At 35.8% G+C, this 18,550-nt stretch overlaps 1 protein-coding gene across 1 annotated transcript; it reads right to left on the bottom strand.

Moving 5' to 3' along the window:
- Positions 1–201: 201 nt before the first annotated feature.
- Positions 202–17,669, bottom strand: LOC126973440 (uncharacterized). Its single transcript, XM_050820704.1, has 6 exons — positions 17,487–17,669; positions 14,555–15,040; positions 13,307–13,424; positions 9,387–9,517; positions 6,482–6,668; positions 202–5,022 (listed from the first exon to the last, which is right to left on the bottom strand). The coding sequence occupies exons 2-6, from the start codon at positions 15,038–15,040 to the stop codon at positions 4,844–4,846; spliced, it is 1,101 nt and encodes a 366-aa protein (XP_050676661.1). The 5' UTR covers positions 17,487–17,669; the 3' UTR covers positions 202–4,843.
- Between the last annotated feature and the right edge of the window lie 881 nt (positions 17,670–18,550).

The raw sequence follows: 18,550 nt of genomic DNA on the forward strand, positions 1-18,550 counted from the left end.
TGAAGTCAAGTCGGCGATTTCGGCGTATTTTGACGCCCAAGACAAAACCTATTTTTTCGACGGTATTAATAAGTTATATGCCAGATCCCAAAAATGTATTCGTGTTAAGGGGGAATATATTGAAAAGGAAAAATAACATAATGTATCATTTCATCTTTTTTCCCAGTCATTCCGCGAACTTTTTGACCTCCCCTCGTACGTGCAAGTGTAAGTCTGGCAACGTCGCATTTCTCGCATCATCGTTTACAAAGCATAATGAAAATATAAAAACTTGTTTAGCTAAACAAGTTCGCAACAGCTCTGGAGTGTTAACTATAACTAACAGCAAGCATAAGCAAACTACAAATAAGACTTAAGGGTATGTGTAACAGGATTAAGTAATGTTCAAAGATCCAATTGCTATATTTTCACCATAAAACTTGTTTAAAAACACATAGTTTGCGTGTTTTCTGCCCACCTTTCGCCTTTAAAAAACAAAAGTCCAAAGTAATATCTAAAAAATTAAATAAACCCTTAGTACGGCGTAAATTCTTCATCTGATTTAAGTATTAATAGACTTAGAATATATCAGCGTATCGGTTACAACAGTAGATTAGCTTACTTTTTCTATCTTGTATAATCTCCGTTAGACATGTATACTATATTATACATCTAAGCCTCAGGTATTAAAAATACTACATCTCACATCTACATTTGTTCTGCTTTCGTTCGGTGCCCCCTTTAAACGTATCCGCAGTTAGCAATAAAACATTGTGTTAAAATATCCTTATAATTAAGATACTTCTTCCAAAATATGTTTTTCGGTTAATGTCTTAAAACAAATAGTATATCTTAAAGTATGCTTAAAAATACAAGGGAAAAACCAATGGTGTTGATCATGTTTCTTGTAAAAATGATAAGGTTTTAAATCGTAAAAAACTGTTTTATTTTATCGTAAAGTAATAAATATTCATATTAATAAATGCGGTAAAATACTGGTTGCAATTTGTACCATAAAACTTAAATATAATTATCAATAATAGCTACACATGTAGCTGAACCGTCAACAAGGTTAAGTCCTCGAAAATTGTTGGGCGGACCGCCCGCCATGTTGATGACGTCAGGTCCAGACAGACACTTGAAAAATCAGTACCGTTTGCAAAATAATTGGCGCATTATTAATACGCGAATCGTGTCATTTGAATTCCTTTCTTAATCTTATATTGTTAATGATCGCTGTTGAATTTCGTTGTTGTGAACCCAATGCTAAAATAGAGCGTCACGAATACTATAATTACAGATAAGGTTTAAATTTATTTTTTCTAATTATTGAAGTGAAACTTCATTATCCACGTATGACAGATATTTCATAGCAATGTCGTCACAATTTTCGGTTACGCGCCATGTTGCTCTAATAAGTGAAAGAAACTTGTTTATCGATGTATGACAGATATTTCATAGCAATGTCGTCACAATTTTCGGTTTCGCGCCATGTTGCTCTGATAAGTGAAAGAAACTTGTTTAACGATGTATGACAGATATTTCATAGCAATGTGGTCACAATTTTCGGTAACGCGTCATGTTGTTTTTATAAGTGAAAGAAATTTCTTTATCGACGTATGAAAGAAATATTATAGCAATGTGGTGATAATTTTCGGTTACGCGTCATGTTTTTTTTATCAGACCTCAGAATAGTGACGTATAGAATAATATATATTCAATCAACACGTGAGCACGCTCACTTGTTGTATAAATTTCAATATTAAAAAAAAACTTTAATTTAATATGGATATTTTTTTTCTTAAGCCTTATCTACCCAATTTTTGTAAAGTTATAAATAGTAGAAAAATTATATGTCATACACGGACGAGTAAAACTAAACGAAAAAAAAACGACTCCGCGCCGTGATATTAGCAAGTAAAACACCGTTATGCTAGTGTGTGTGCGGCTACGGGGGATACTAGTTTAACAATTTTATCTCCCTTACATATATACATGGCCACAAATACTTATATAGTATAGATTTACACTTTTCACAATGCACGACGGCATTTTTAAGATATTCTATTGAGACGCAAACAGATCTGTCACAGACGATGACAATTCTTATAATGGCCGCCTATCGGCCTGTAGTAGTGTAAGTGTGTGCGTGGGGCTATGTATTTACACGTTAATCGCCTTGTTTTGGTGCTACACTGTTTTTGTAAGGTGAGACGGAGTCCTTATTTTTTTACTAGTTTTTTTACCGTGATGTCATAAAGAACTTTCACTTCTTCCCTGTGTACTGAGTACCAGAGTACGCAGGCACATAGTTTTTTATAAATATCTGTATAAGTTTTCCAATCAAGACTGACAGATACTGCAAGACATACTGGGCGGGCAAATATAGTTGTTTTTTTTAAACTTATTTAAACCTAAAACAATACGTACAAAGTAAACTACTCTATGTCAACTGGGTATGTGCTGTCATAACAAACCAATCATACATAACATTTAAACTTAACATTCTCATAACCTTCAAAATGTAATTCAGAAATATCTCCAATTCGACTTCTACAAAATGATATTAAAGCTTAAAATGGCGCTACTTATAGTGGCAGGATGATCCTGTCACCAGAACTGTGCTTCGTGTTTTAAAATTAAAGTTATTATATTTATAATTACTATAAAAATGCTTGCAAAATAAGGACGCTCGCGAGTGGCGCTTCAAATCGGCACAAAAAAAAAAAATTGCTGTCAAACATATGAAACGGTCTGTCCAGTGGTATTTATACGGGTCAGTGATTTGTCGTGAAGTATCGTTATAAGTAACAAAATGGCTGGCATATAAAAATAAATCGAATAAGTCAACAATTACTACTTATAAATGAAATCGGTGCCACTGTTACCCGCGACTATGTTCGTATTTACCACTGTAACCATATTAGTAGGTGTTTAAATACTGCCACATGCATATATATTTAAATAAACACTTTGAAAGGAATTGAAACGCGTGTAATTGTAACAGCAAATACCACCTCCGAGGCAGTAAATGACAAATACTATCTTTGATTCATTTCATCTGCAGTCCCCCTGAAAACGAGACCTGGAAAGGTCTTGAAACGTCGGGTTAATGAAAATGTAACTTTTACGCAAAAATGTAATGTTAATGCAGTTACAATTACACGCGTTTTAACCCTTTAAGTGTTTTATTTAAATGTGAAACACTCGCGTTAATCAAAGAAAATAATATCTATATCTCTCATCGTTAAGTCAGCGTCCGTAAGGGCTATATTTCACCGGGAGACCAAGGTGGCGCATCCAGTCACCGCTACCAACAAAATGTACAAAGCTCTATAGGAAGGTGGAAGGAGGACGCACTAGAAATGTGGCGTTGGAGACGAATGCTACTAGTATCTTGGACACAACGCCGCACAAACGTCGCGATACTTGAAGAAACAAGGTGAAAGAAAGGCTTTCATCTATAGTTGGAGCACGTATCCTCAGATACTTCGGACATATCACGCGACGTGGAGAGCATGCCATAGAGAGACTTGTTCAGTGAAGGGTCAACGGCAGTAGGTCAAGAGGACGCTCCCCTTTGCTCTGGACAGACCAGATCAAAGCCCTAACCGACACTCCCCTCAACACATGTGCCAGAGAAGCAACAGCCAGGGATAACTGGCGTAGAATCGTTCGTCGTTCGACGTGACCACGACTTCTCTGTCAAGAGTAATCCGATGAAGAAAAAGATAGGAAATTAGTACCCTGGTGTCCGTTTGGTTACGCAACAAATTTGGTGGCGCGACCAGCTCGGACGCGTCATGACTCTGGTGTCTGTATGGTGTCCCAGTGAAAACGTTTTCGTTCGACGGTTTCTTCTGCGACTTTGCAAATCGGACTACCACAAAAAAGTTTTATAAGTTTTCGGGTTAATATATGGCCTACGACACTCACAAATACCGTGGCTTTCTATTGGTAACAGAATTTTCAAAATCGGTTCAGTAGATCCAGATATTACCCCCGAAAACCTCACAAACTCTACCTCTTTATAACATTAGTATAGATAAAACACGTTCTAATTCATTAAAAGCAAATAATAAACCGCCAAGGAACATGATTAAAAACAATTATTAAAATTAATTGTAAAAAATACATTAAGAGGCCTTTTAAAAAACCGCAACATACAAATTAATACGACGGGCATTTAAAGCAATTTACATCGCAACGAAAATAATACGTTTAGATTGATTTACAGCACACATACACAATATAGTCTATATCTAATTAATCCTAGGACTTGGCAACACTATAAAGAGTTTATTAAAATAGTACTTTTTATTCGAGTATTTTATTTGTAGATATAAGTAGTAAATAAGCGGAATGTACGAATCTCAAGGCACGACAGATGAAAAAATCTTTTCTCAAAAATATACACATCTCTACCGAAATCTACTGTATTGTGACACAAGTAACTACCAAATACTACCAACCGCGCTAAGCGTATTGGCAACACTTACAATCTAATCATAAGTACTAAGGCTTCCGTTCTAACTTAGTCTATACTTGACTGGCCCTTACTTAAAATACTATATTGTTCGGAAATGCTATTAGCCTCACTTCATAAGCACAAATTCCTACGAGTGCAATATATCTCCTATCCAACCATCGCCAGGACCTCATAATTAACAACGGTCATAATTAAAGTATTAAAAGTTAACTCCCCAACACATGTCATGTCTTACATTCCAAATCCCTACAATCTAAAATCTACACTTTTTATCTTTATCGTACCTGCCAACATCACATTTCAATAAACCTACCAATTCATTTTTGTCACTATAGTTACAATAACCTACAGAATTCTACCATAAGCTACCATGACTTAGCTGTTGGGCGCGCTATCGCCCCAGCTGCCGTGCCAGGTGACGTTGAACAGGGCGGCGTACGGGTGTTTCCTCTTCTTGTGGAGCCGGAGCGATTCTTCGGAAGCGTACCAGTACTGGGGATACTTGTCGAAAGGATACCTCGAGGGCTCTTTCACGTAGGGCTCCGAAGGGTCGGCTGAAATCACAACAGTATATTATGATAGCAGAGAGCTAATTTGCTCATTATACAAAAGGGTGTGGGTTGCAGTAATCGTAAATCAGTTGAGTGTCTAGCGTCTTTTTCTATTATCGTGCGCAATGTTCGATTTTGCGCATGCATTTGCGTTCGCAAAGTACCACTTTCCCACACGTTGACACGAGCGTGCGGGAATGCAGCTGAGCGTGCGGGAATGTTTGAAAATAATTATAGTGGTTGAACTTTGCGCAACTTAATAGGAAAAATAGAATACGATACTCGTGCGCACGTAGGTCATCCTACCTAACGACCTACTTTGCGCACTTGTATCGTAATGTACTATTTCAACACACTTGCGAGGAAAAAACAAACATGCATTGCATACATTTTTAAACTATCGTAAGCAGCTAAGTACTTTTCTCTAGATTTTGCATGTATTAAGCTTTCCTTTGCATTTTGTGCTGCATTTAGTATTTCTGGCGGGGTCAAATCTATCAATTGTTCATCTTCTGTACTAAAACTTGACATATTTAGAATAATTTAGCAACAATTGTGATACAAACAAAATAATACGAAAATTATTAGAAATGGCGCGCAATTTCTTTTTGCACGCGTCAAATGTAAGGTGATTGATTACATGTATTGTGTAACAAATTATTGCGTATTATAAATAATTTGATAATAAATCTATGTTTCGTCTTAATTAAGGACACATTTATTTCATTTAAATGGATTTTCAGCCGCATAAAACCTTACCTTTATTGTTACAAAAAAAAACTTTATAACCCGGTTAAATTGAAAATACCCTGTTTATTCTGATATAATTTGCATTAGATACGAACTTAACTTTATAGGGATAATTTTATTATGCACTAGTGTGTAATACTGATATGCACGTGTGTGTTATAGTTCTGTTTATGATCCTAAAAACGATGTAATAAGGCTCAATTTACGAACAAGTGTGTTGCAAACAAATTGTACTTGATAGGTTGTTATTTTTATGTGACATCCCTCGTGTCATGGACGATACGGGCTCGAGAGAGGCCTGATGCTTGGAGATATGGTGCTGGAGGCGTATGTTGATACCTTGGACGGCCAAGCGAACAATTTGTTCGATCCTCTCACAGCTCAAGATAAAAACCCGTCTGTCCACGATATGCCACTATCGAATTCTTTTGTATTTTGGCCACATAATGCGAAGGGGTAATGAGAGCCTGAAAAAATTGATCATAGATGAGAACACAAATGGCAAGCGAGTCCGGGGCCGATCTCCTACCAGGTGGACCGACCAAATAAAAGACTCCAGGTCCGAGATTTAGCTACGTCGTCAGGGCCGCTATGGAAACAAACACTTCATTCCAAATGTGGAACACTTCTTGATGACCACGATCCTCAGTAATGAGGGAAGGACTAGAGAGAGATACCTGATTCACAATAAAAAAAATAGATGTGTACTCACTGGGAGGGAGGCAGTAGAGACAGAATATCCGGTGCCGCTTGGACTCGTGCGTCTGAAGATGCTTCTTGTGCTGTTTGCGGCGCAGAGACACGTGCGGACAACAGGGGCAGGGCAGCGCCAGTTGCCCCGGGGCACAGCCGTGGCGCTGCTCCGAGTGGGACACCAGCGTCGAAGCCACGCGGTACCCCTGAATCAGCACACAATCAAATGTAAATAACCATTTAGTTTTATCCCCACTAGAACTAACTAGTTACTTATGTAAATTGAAACAAAAAGGTAAATTGTAAGTAAAGGATTTCTCGTGACAGGTATCGTCATGTTCGCTTAAATGCTACTGCTTGTGGCGGCGACGTGGGGCGGGTCGTTGCCTTCCCTAAAATATGGTCGAGGGAGGCGATGAAGGGAGGATGGTCCATGCGTCATGCTCGTGAACGGGCGCTGTGGTGGCTTCATGTTTTTTTTATTTCCTGTATTTAATTATCCTAAAATTAAAGTTTTTATATATTTTATTTAATAAAATGCTCGCATCATGCATTTATTTATTTACGGTATGTGTGGATGCATCTACTGTATATAAATAATACTCAATAACTCTTGTGTTTATCATTATTAATTTACTATTTTTATTTTTTGACATTATTCACGTTTGACTATTTTTTTGCATCACTTTGCATATATGTTAATTGATATGATTTGTAAATTTGTAAATTACATTAAAAATAGGAAGTTGTAACACCTAATCTGTTTTGAAAAGAGCAACCTTACAGTTTTTGCTCATTCTTCTCTAAGGAAACCTGCCTTCTGAATGAGCTGTTTGAAAGAATAACATATTTCAAATATAATATGATTTACTTATGAAATAAAAATATACATTTTATTTAGCATAGGGAGTGGTAATAACACAACATATCGCGACAACACTTGGTAAGCATCATGAAGCTATATCAGAGAGAAGAACTGATAAGAAGCTCCCAGCCCATATTTTTCCGTTTCTTATCAGCTTACAACAACTTAGCTTAGGTACTTAATATAACACTATATAGTTTTAGTTGGCCTGCGAAGAACTAGGCAAGAACCATGCATCATTAATACAATATATCTCTTGAAATTGTTCTCAGTGAGTCCTAGTTATTGGGGTAAGACAAGCATCACTTATTTAAATCAAATCAAAATCACTTTGTTCATGTAGGTCAAGGAAATAACACTAATGAATGTCTAAAGTATTATTTTTCTATTAAATTAAAAAAAAAACTCATTGCGACTCTTTTAAAGATTTACATTTTCTTCATTTTACAAATTATTTCAATTACAATATAATATTACCCCGAAGATGTGAGCGAAAATGTGTTAATAAACCGTTATTTAGCATTCCGCATAGCAGGACCGTTTATGTTAAAAATTACTTTAACAGAAGAGTGTATAATTATATGAATACCGAACTTTGCCACTCAGACCTTTTCATGTTTAAGTCATTAGCTTCACTTAAAAATGTTGTAAACATACATTTAAAAACTTGTAACCAAATTTAGAATTACACTGCTTTTTGTAACTTTTTAAAAATTAGTGCACTTTAGGTCTAGATTTAATATCCTGTTTATGTAATCAATTTATGAATGTGACCGTTTGATTCTGTTCAATAAATAAATAATATGTAAAGTGATGCAACAAAATATACTCAAACGTCAAATAGTCAATGCCTTAATTAGCTACATCTAGATTATCATATACATTATCCCTGCCAACTAGTGGAACTAATTCCGGATAGAGACTAGACAGTTTCGGTACATAGACAATGGAAATATTTGAATGATTTCTTTAACATTAACGTTGATTTAACAGTTATGTATGATTAAGTCACATACATACATTTAGGCTGTCGAATATTTTAAGTCTTTTTTAATTATACCTTGATTATTTATTAACATTAATTAAGTAAGTTTTAATTTCTTCCAAATAGCCAATATCCCCAACCTAAAATTAAAATTAAAGTAGGAATTAATCTTCTTTCAAAAAATAAATAAAATATGAATATATTTATAGAACTAAAAGTTTAATAAACTAGATATATTTGAAAACGATTAACATTTCATTTCTAATTAATTATTTTAAATAATTTTAAAACACTTAACATTGTTATTCAATTTAATATGTTCTCTATAGCTAAGCAATATTCTAAAAATTTTCATATTGTTTGACACGAGCGACGGTGGTTTTTACCATAGACTTACTAATGTATAGACAAAGTGTGCAAGAGAGAACACCATCAGAACACAATCTATTGTTGCTGTAACCGATTTTGATTGGCAAGTCGTAAACAGGCAGCCACCATTGGAAATAACTCCTATTCTGAATTTTAAACCACTAGCTAACACACACATTGACAAATCAAAATTGGTCACGCAGCTATCAGGTTATCTATACGCTAGTACATTACATTGTGTAATTACATACGACTGTAACTGTTTTTTCTCCTAATAAATAACAAATAAATAAATAGAGTCAAGTTAGTCATTGTCGTTTATGGATCTAAGATTAATTTCACCTGATTCCTGCCGCCGAATTCCACCTTCGCACGACACGCCACAAGTAAGGATATCCCCACCATCTGGATATGTGGCGGTCCTCCACAGTGCGGTTTTCAAAGAGCTTTCTTCCACGTACTACAAAGCTGTGGAATGAGCTTCCTTGTGCGGTGTTTCCGGGACGATACGAAATGGGTACCTTCAAAAAAAGCGCGTACACCTTCCTTAAAGGCCGGCAATGCTCTTGTGATTCCTCTGGTGTTGGAAGAGAATATGGGCGGCGGTGATCACTTAACACCTGGTGCCCGTACGCTCGTTTGCCCTCCTTTTCCATAAAAAAATGAAGTATATAGCAATATATGAACAATAAAATATGTACTAACCTTAAAGCAATGTTCACATCTGTAGGGGAAGTTCTTCCATTTTGGGTTCTTCTTTCTGCTGAACACCATTCGGTAGGGCTCAGCGGGGAACCAGTCTTCTGGGTTAAGTAGGAGTTCCACCAATTCAACACCTTGAAGTAATATATTTTTATTTAAAACTGACAAAAATATTGCAACATAATATTGTGTACAGACTTCAAACAAAGCTATGTAAGTCCTAACCAAGTCGCTGTTTTATAAATAAATAAATAATTTTTTTATTGCCATACAAAACACACGGACTGGTAAAAAAAATAAGGACTCCGTGTCATCCTACATAACAGTGCAGCACTAAAACAAGCCGATTAACATGTAAATACATAGCCCCACGCACACACTTACACTACTACAGGCCGATAGGCGGCCATTATGAGAATTGTCATCGTCTGTGACAGATCAGTTTGTGTCTCAATAAAATATTTTAAAAATGCCGTCGTGCGTTGTGAAAAAGTGTAAAAACGATACTATAACGTGACCATATATGATTATTTAAACAGAATGGATAAGAATGGCGAGAGAGAGAGAACGATGGAAGTCTTTGTAGGAGGACTATGTCGAAGGACAAGCTGTTATATATTTAAAGGTGAAAAAATTGTGTTACTAGTATCCCCCGTAACCGCACACGCACTAGCATAACGATGCTTCACTTGCTAATATCACGGCGCGGAGTCGTTCTTTTTTTACTCGTCCGTGACAAACCATTAATAATAATAATAATAAAGCCTTTTTTTTTATTTCATATCCTTAATATATGTACATTTCAAATGTTGTTATTTAGTGTTAGTTTATATTTTTCTTAATATCTATATGTTAGTACGTGTTACTTATTTGTATGGGTTATTTATTTATTTGGATATGAACCCCTCCTCGGGTGAAGGCCTCCTCCAACTTTTTCCACGCGTCTCTGTCTTAACCCGTTATTTGCCAGTCATTCCCGGCTATTTCCATTACTTCATCAGCCCACCTACTTTTCGGTCTGCCTACTCGTCGTTTTCTTTTAGGTCCCTTCCACTGCGTGATTCTGAGTGTCCACCTGCTGTCTTTATAGCGAGTTACGTGACAAACCATTACAAATATAAAAATAATAAAAATGAAACAATAGGCAAAAGGAAAAGGCTCAGCTTCACGTGACACGGAATCATGGATTAATGTTTCCATGCAGCACTGTTTTTCAGCTATCCCCTAAGGTGTTGAGTGGGATTGAATGTATTATGGCTCCCCAATTTTCTACTTAAGTTATCTTTTTTATAAACTGTAATATTTAAAAAAAGTGTTCTTATACCCTTGCAAGTGTACATACACTTGCAAGGGTATAAGTACACTATACTTACATATTATTATTATTATTTGAAGAGGGTGGCTATTTCCTGGTCCTAAAAGGTTCCTAGTAACACCGCGTCCAGAATTGGACTATTGTGTTCGCCACTCATACTAAAGCTCATCGTCAAGCCCTACCGCCTTTACGAACCGCAGTAGTTCCTTGACGCGAGTGTTGCAAACACTATCTGGTGGTACGAAGTAGTTGCCAAAGATTGTGTTACGCTTATGCATTAGTGGGCCGCAGTCGCAGAGTAGATGAATAGGTATACTTACATAAGTGTGTGTGTGTTATATGTTATATCAATGCTGAGTATATGTTGTTTAGATGTACCTAAGTGGATTTCAGAATTATATAGTGTGAACTCTAAAATACTCTTTATGTATGTTTTGGTTTAAGCCCCAATACATACTAAACATTTCTGTTTTAAAAACAATAGTATCCAATAAAATGGTAATACTGTTGAAATAATTATAAAATTAGATTTAGTATTTTGACTAAGATGTATAAGTTAAACGTTTTCAAATCATTGGTTTGTGATAGTTTAAATAATTACTGATTTTTTTTTAACCCCATTCTTAATTTTTTTTTCTGAGTACTTAACTCATTTGTAACTAATTCATTATAGTATTGTATAATAGGCGTGTATAGTATTGTGAAACTTATATAGCTTCTAATTAGTTGTTAATTTGTATTACTTTTGTTTTGTGGTTTTTATCTTACCGGTGCTTACCTTTTAACTAAAAGTGTTGTATAAATTGTTGGAAACTTCACTGGTGAAAGTGTAAGTTTTAAGATTTGTTTAACATTTAAGTATCATAATACTGTTTGTTTCCTATACATGAATAAATAAATAAATAATATTTACTGTCGAACGGTTGCCTTAATGGGAAAGACCGCTCGGACGGAAGCCGAGAGGTCGCGGGTTCGAATCCCGCATCGTTCATATATTTTGGTTACAAATTAAATAACTATACAAATAGTTTGAACAGATGAATTTATCCGGGTCGAGCAACTCTCAATTCAACAACCGAGGTTGATATTTTGTGGCTGTTATTAATTTATTTATAAGGTTTGACAACAGGTTTACATCTTAAATTATTAAAACTTTCGTGTGACATGAATAACTTATTTAAATTGGAGACCAGTGTTATTAAATGCATCACGCAATAAGACCCATAGTGCCGATGATAGTGGACATTGTGAGTACATTTTGTGCACCCGTGGACACCAATAGTGACACAGTGTCAGTGATACCGTGGACACCAATAGTGATAGTGTCAGTGATACCGTGGTCACCAATAGTGATAGTGTCAGTGATACCGTGGACACCAATAGTGACACAGTGTCAGTGATACCGTGGACACCAATAGTGATAGTGTCAGTGATACCGTGGACACCAATAGTGATAGTGTCAGTGATACCGTGGACACCAATAGTGATAGTGTCAGTGATACCGTGGACACCAATAGTAATAGTGTCGGTGATACCGTGGACACCAATAGTGATAGTGTCAGTGATACCGTGGACACCAATAGTGATAGTGTCAGTGATACCCTGGACACCAATAGTAATAGTGTCAGTGATACCGTGGACACCAATAGTGATAGTGTCAGTGATACCGTGGACACCAATAGTGATAGTGTCAGTGATACTGTGGACACCAATAGTGATAGTGTCAGTGATACCGTGGACACCAATAGTGACACAGTGTCAGTGATACCGTGGACACCAATAGTGATAGTCAGTGATACCGTGGACACCAATAGTGACACAGTGTCAGTGATACCGTGGACACCAATAGTGATAGTGTCAGTGATACCGTGGACACCAATAGTGATAGTGTCAGTGATACCGTGGACACCAATAGTAATAGTGTCAGTGATACCGTGGACACCAATAGTAATAGTGTCAGTGATACCGTGGACACCAATAGTGATAATGTCAGTGATACCGTGGACACCAATAGTGATAGTGTCAGTGATACTGTGGACACCAATAGTGATAGTGTCAGTGATACTGTGGACACCAATAGTGACACAGTGTCAGTGATACCGTGGACCCCAATAGTGATAGTGTCAGTGATACCGTGGACACCAATAGTGACACAGTGTCAGTGATACCGTGGACACCAATAGTGATAGTGTCAGTGATACCGTGGACACCAATAGTGACACAGTGTCAATGATACCATGGACACCAATAGTGATAGTGTCAGTGATACCGTGGACACCAATAGTGACACAGTGTCAGTGATAACGTGGACACCAATAGTGACACAGTGTCAGTGATACCGTGGACACCAATAGTGATACAGTGTCAGTGATACCGTGGACACCAATAGTGACACAGTGTCAGCGATACCGTGCTCGTCATCACCACTGGCGCACCCCGCCCTGTCCAGCCGCGCACTACGAGCTCAGGTCGGCAGTAAGAGACGGGACGTTATCGCGAACCGACTAGGTGCCTGTCGCACACACAGGCGACGACTGGTAGATGTTTAACCGTAGGCGGGCCATTTAGATGTTGTCACTCCTTCTTTTTACATAATAACTGTACTAACCTGGTGGTAATTTGATTGGTTCCGTGGGTGGTGGCGGTAGGACCTCAGACACAATCTCTACCGGCGTCACTGTTGTATTGTTTGACTCAAATATGTGTGATAAGATACTGGTTTGTACCTGAAACATGACATGTAAATGTTTATGTGGCTGTGAAGTACCAGACATCATGCACATGAAATTTTACATTTTTGAGATTAACAATTAAAACAAAAACCATAACTTAAACACTACAAATAACTACATGCTTATAGCTCCCCCTACTAGGCTAGGAAAAATAAACTAAAATAAATAAATAGGAAAGAGGTATTAAATTTTACAATAAATTGTATCTGAATCATCAATAAATAAATTTAAATCTTTTATTAAACTCAGACTTACGTTGAAGGCTTATTACAGTATTGAAGATTACGTAAACAATATTACAATAAGGAATTGAATAGTATTATAGTTGTATTTTTTTATGGATTTTATGGTTCAGCCTTGTTTTATTGGATTGCATTATTTTTAAAATATATATGTTTAGACTTTTGTGTAATTAGCATGTATTTGAATTATATTTTTGACTTTGATAATATATTATTTATTATTTTAATATATTATTCGGTGGTGGATTCCAACCTGAATTAATCCCTGGTATTCTTCTATGTGATGTCATAACCGGTGAAATATTGCAAGCTTTAGTAAGTCGGATCTATTTTCTTATAGTGCAACCGTTGACTATTACAAACAAAGTATCCCAAACACCTATTAATAGTTCGTCAAGTAAGTCCATGTGGCGTTGTATATACATATACATTAACTTACACATATAACATTTTTTTAATGAACATAATGGGGGCTATGAGCAGGACGTTCAGCTGATGGTAATTGATACACCCTGCCCATAACAATGCAGTGCGCTCCGGATTCTCGAAAAACTCAAAAACAGGACTACAATTGCGCTTTGTACCTTGAGACATAAGATCTTAGGTCTCATGTGCCCCGTAATTTCATTACCTACAGCCGCCCTTCACACCGAAACTCAATAATGGCCACAAATTACTGCTTTACAGCAGAAATAGGCGCCAATGTGGCACCCATAATCCATAATCTAGCCCACAACCTGTGTAACAAAGCCTCCCACTGGTGATTAAAACATTCACATCCAAATTAACACCTTATTTAGTCGCAGTAATGTTCAAAGTCTATTGTATATAGTCATATGTATGTCAATGATTGTAGCACCAATGATTTAAGTGTGACATTACCTGTTGTGATGATCCATTATTAAAACTGTGTGACAACTGATCCTTTGGCTTCCTCTTGTAACCCTTTGGAGGTCCTCGTTTCTTTGCGATCTCTCCATTCTTCTTATACCTTACTATTTCTCCATCACTTTTAACAGGAGTTATTGTTAACTTCGCTGGCAATGAATATCTGCTCTGTAGAGACTTAACTACACTGTTTACTTTAAAATTGTTGGTTATTTGGTTTGCCAAATTTAACGGATTTGCAAGATTGAGTGGATTGTTAACAAACTTTGGTAAAGGTGATGATTGGGTCATAGGATAAATCGACAAAGATTTTGGAGGGTTAAATACTGGTATATTGTAGACTTGGAGGTTCAAGTCGGAGTTATATTTAAGCCGTTTTGCTGTAGGTTCATCATCACTTGATTCAGAATTTTCTTGACTGAGTGGATCCTTTTCTGTGAACTCACTGTGAGGTGACTCTTTCTCCTGGATGCAAAACATCTGAAAGTGGAAGATAATTTTTAAGTATATATCTAGCCCAAGAACCTTGATCATTCTGTACAGAATGACCTTCCACACAGTTCTAACAACAATAAATAGGGACTAAATTTTGTAAGCAATATTAATTATTCTCAGGTTCTGCCTGAGAGCTCATTCAACTAAGCCAACCATTTCAATGGTGTTTGATTTGTAATTCTTGTTCAACTCTCAGGTTGTGCCTCCATCTACATGACCTGCATTACAGTTGATAACCTGCTCAATCCCAATAATTGCATGTTAGGAAATAGACTTGAGATGTAGCTCTTTTAAGTCAAAACACAAATTGTTTAAATATACTGCTCATTGAATTATTAACTTAGGTCTCTGACACAAGTACAGAAACTGAAAGTTTGGATACATCTTTATGTAAATCTCCTTATCAAACCCCATCATTACTATGTTATCTTTACATATTTGGACAAATTTAGAGGATGTTAATATATATTAAAATGTATTTATTGTAAATAGCAACAATACATACATAATGTTCATGAATTTGCTATCCATTCTAGGGTGAACTATCTATAACCTCAGAACATATAAGTGAGAATTTTCATTACTTACAGTCAGAGGCATATCACATAGGCAATAAGGCAGTGCCTACGTCATTATGAACCTAAATAAATATAGTGTTAAAGTTCATTTAGTTTAATTGGTTCCGTAATTTTATTTTATCTTATGCTATTTACTAAATACCTACACAGTAAGCAATTTCCAGATTGCATATTCCAAAGCTCTACTAGTTAGATCTACAGTGTCTACTTTGCTAGAATACCAATGCACACCCCTGCTTACAGAAGAAGTAATCACAACCATCTTGTTCATGAAGTGTTAAAACACACACAAACAATGAATACAAACTCAAAGGTTGATGCATCCAATATTTTTTATTATTCTTTATGAAATAGTTGTTTATTAATACATTTTAGCATTGAACATGATTCATATATTACAAGAAAAAATCAAGTTTAATATGAGCACCCACCATAAAAATCTTCTGAGCAAAATTAACACTAGCATCTATCAATATAACACTTAGGGAAATTTTTAATGGCATATTTTTCAATGCTGGAAAGAGTACTGGACTCCATGATAGACTTCTAGCAGACAGAGGCAGAGATGTAGGTCTAAAAATGAACTTGAGCAAGACAAAAGATGACAAACTCAGTAGCCGTTGACATAAGCATCAAAGGACGAAAACTTGGATATGTGTATTTGTGTCAGATTATCGGAATTATCAAATGTCCAAAATTTAATTAAAAGAATAGCCACCGAGTCAAACAAATACCATATTTGACTTTTAAATAAATCATAAAAAGCAAGGAACACTAAATTAACATCAACAAAAAGATTTTCGATTCTTTGGACTATCCTGTTGCCTTCCCTTCTTGCTAATTTTTTGAGAAACCAGTATGAACCTATAGAATGCAAACAAATGCCTATGTCTCAAGCATAAGAATCATACAATGAGTAGAGACTCAATACTATTTTTTTGTTTTCAGTACAAATAATAGTCACAATACTTAAAAAGCCAGAGTCCAATGGTTCACAACAAACATTGAAGTGCATAATAACCTTGGAATTCAAACAATAAGGAATGAAATAAATTCTTACTCCAAAAGATATAATACCATATACATATCTGCCATTCAAACAAATTAATAGTGCAACCCACCATTCCCAGTTGTGTGAAATATCTTTAAACATCTTTGATACATGGAATAGTGCATAATGCTATTTGGACGCAATAGGGAGGGTGTTAAATACCAAGAAGATTATGATAATTATACTGCACATATTTTGAATGCTAGTCAGTTAGTTATATTGGTGCTACTAGTTGTAGTTGGGAGAAAATAGTTTTACTAGAACCTCTCCAGACAATTCTAAATAAAGTTTGCAAGAGTTCCAGAGATACTACCAAATTTTTTATCAATTATTAATACTTGATAATACAGTAGCTTTATTAAACTGTATCAAATTTATATATGAATTATATTTACAATCATAATCAGAACTTTTTTGTTGAGAGATGGAAGAATACCGCTCTTTGTTTTTCGTCAAAAATATTTAATAGTATGCACACATTCAAATGCAAGCAATGAGAAAACCATATGAAATTATCTAAAGTAACAGTACTATATGATGACATTCGCCATGAAATAGACAAAGGTGTTTATTTAACAATAAGTAATAACTAGCACGAATTCTTTAAAGTACAGTTATGCCGAAAATAATTACAGCGAACAAGTATGTTTATTTCATTCGATACTCCAGTAAAACTTAGGTTTTGTCCAAAGTAACAACTTTATTATGAATGTTATCTTATAAAAATGCTCAAAATAATCACACATGCCGCTAAAAGCGAATGTACGTGTAACAAATGAAGTTAATTAATTATGAAACCTACCTTTTATTTATTCAATAAATAGTACACCGTAATTCTCATTGAAGCTCGCAATATATATCACACAGTTCCACTAATGATGATAGGTAGGTACTTGATTTAGAAAATAAACGTGAGACAAAAGGTTATAGCTTGAGTATTACAAATTGGGCAGGTTGTAAATTGTAATTTAGGTACTACACAGAACTCCATTCATTCTTTGAATTGACGCTGTTAAAAATTACTAATATTTACACACGCTGCGAAAATGTTACCAGAATAACTTACTGTAGAAATTAGTAACAAGTGCAGAGTAATTACATTCTTTCAACAAGTGGCTAGTTTCATACAACGGTGATCGCTCGGGTATATGCATGATTATTAAAAATACTTAAATTTGATTATTTACATCCTAAAAGTTATCAAACGTACCAAAGTATTATTAAAAACATTCTTATTCAATTAAAAAAAAATATTCTTTTCGGGCAATATATTTCGGCTAAAAACGATTTTGCATGGGGTTTTTGTGACGTCAGAGTCTACATCAACAATGTAAGTATTAATAAATGTATGGCCGCTTATTCCTTCGCTTATACTGCGAAAACTACTAAACCGATCGGAATAATACTTGTAACATTAGATGCATCCTAATTCGGAGAAGATTTTAGAACATATGTTGGTGATTACTTATCCGGAACGGATTCTGGTGCCTACTTAAAATACTTCGAATAGTTCACTAGATAAAGTATTTTTTATAGTTCAATGAGACTGAACTATCCGAGTAAAGTGGTTTAAGCACTTAGACCACTTGCAACGCAGAGCTCTTCGAATTGTCGGGAACCCAGAGCTCTTTAAACGGCCAGATACCACACTGTTACATGCGTGGACGTCGCTTCATTGTGTGTCTTATACCGCATTTATCACGAGAAGTGTTCCGAAAAGCTGTTTGACTTGATTCCTGCCGCCGAATTATACCTTCTCATGACACTCCACAAATTAGGATATCATCCCCACCATTTATCCAGAACGCCACAAGGATGTGTTTCTCCACAGTGCGGTTTTCAACGAACTTTCTTCCATGTATGACG

Source organism: Leptidea sinapis, chromosome 29, assembly GCF_905404315.1.
Source record: "Leptidea sinapis chromosome 29, ilLepSina1.1, whole genome shotgun sequence".
NCBI classification, from domain to species: Eukaryota; Metazoa; Arthropoda; class Insecta; order Lepidoptera; family Pieridae; genus Leptidea; species Leptidea sinapis.

Excerpts from the sequence above, each read along its gene's own strand:
- LOC126973440 (XM_050820704.1), bottom strand. The coding sequence starts at position 15,040 with ATGTTTTGCATCCAGGAGAAAGAGTCACCTCACAGTGAGTTCACAGAA. Across the intron at positions 13,425-14,554 it reads ATAATGGATCATCACAACAG|GTACAAACCAGTATCTTATC; the intron begins GTAATGTCACAC and ends GTCATGTTTCAG. Across the intron at positions 6,669-9,386 it reads GATGTGAACATTGCTTTAAG|GGGTACCGCGTGGCTTCGAC; the intron begins GTTAGTACATAT and ends GTGCTGATTCAG.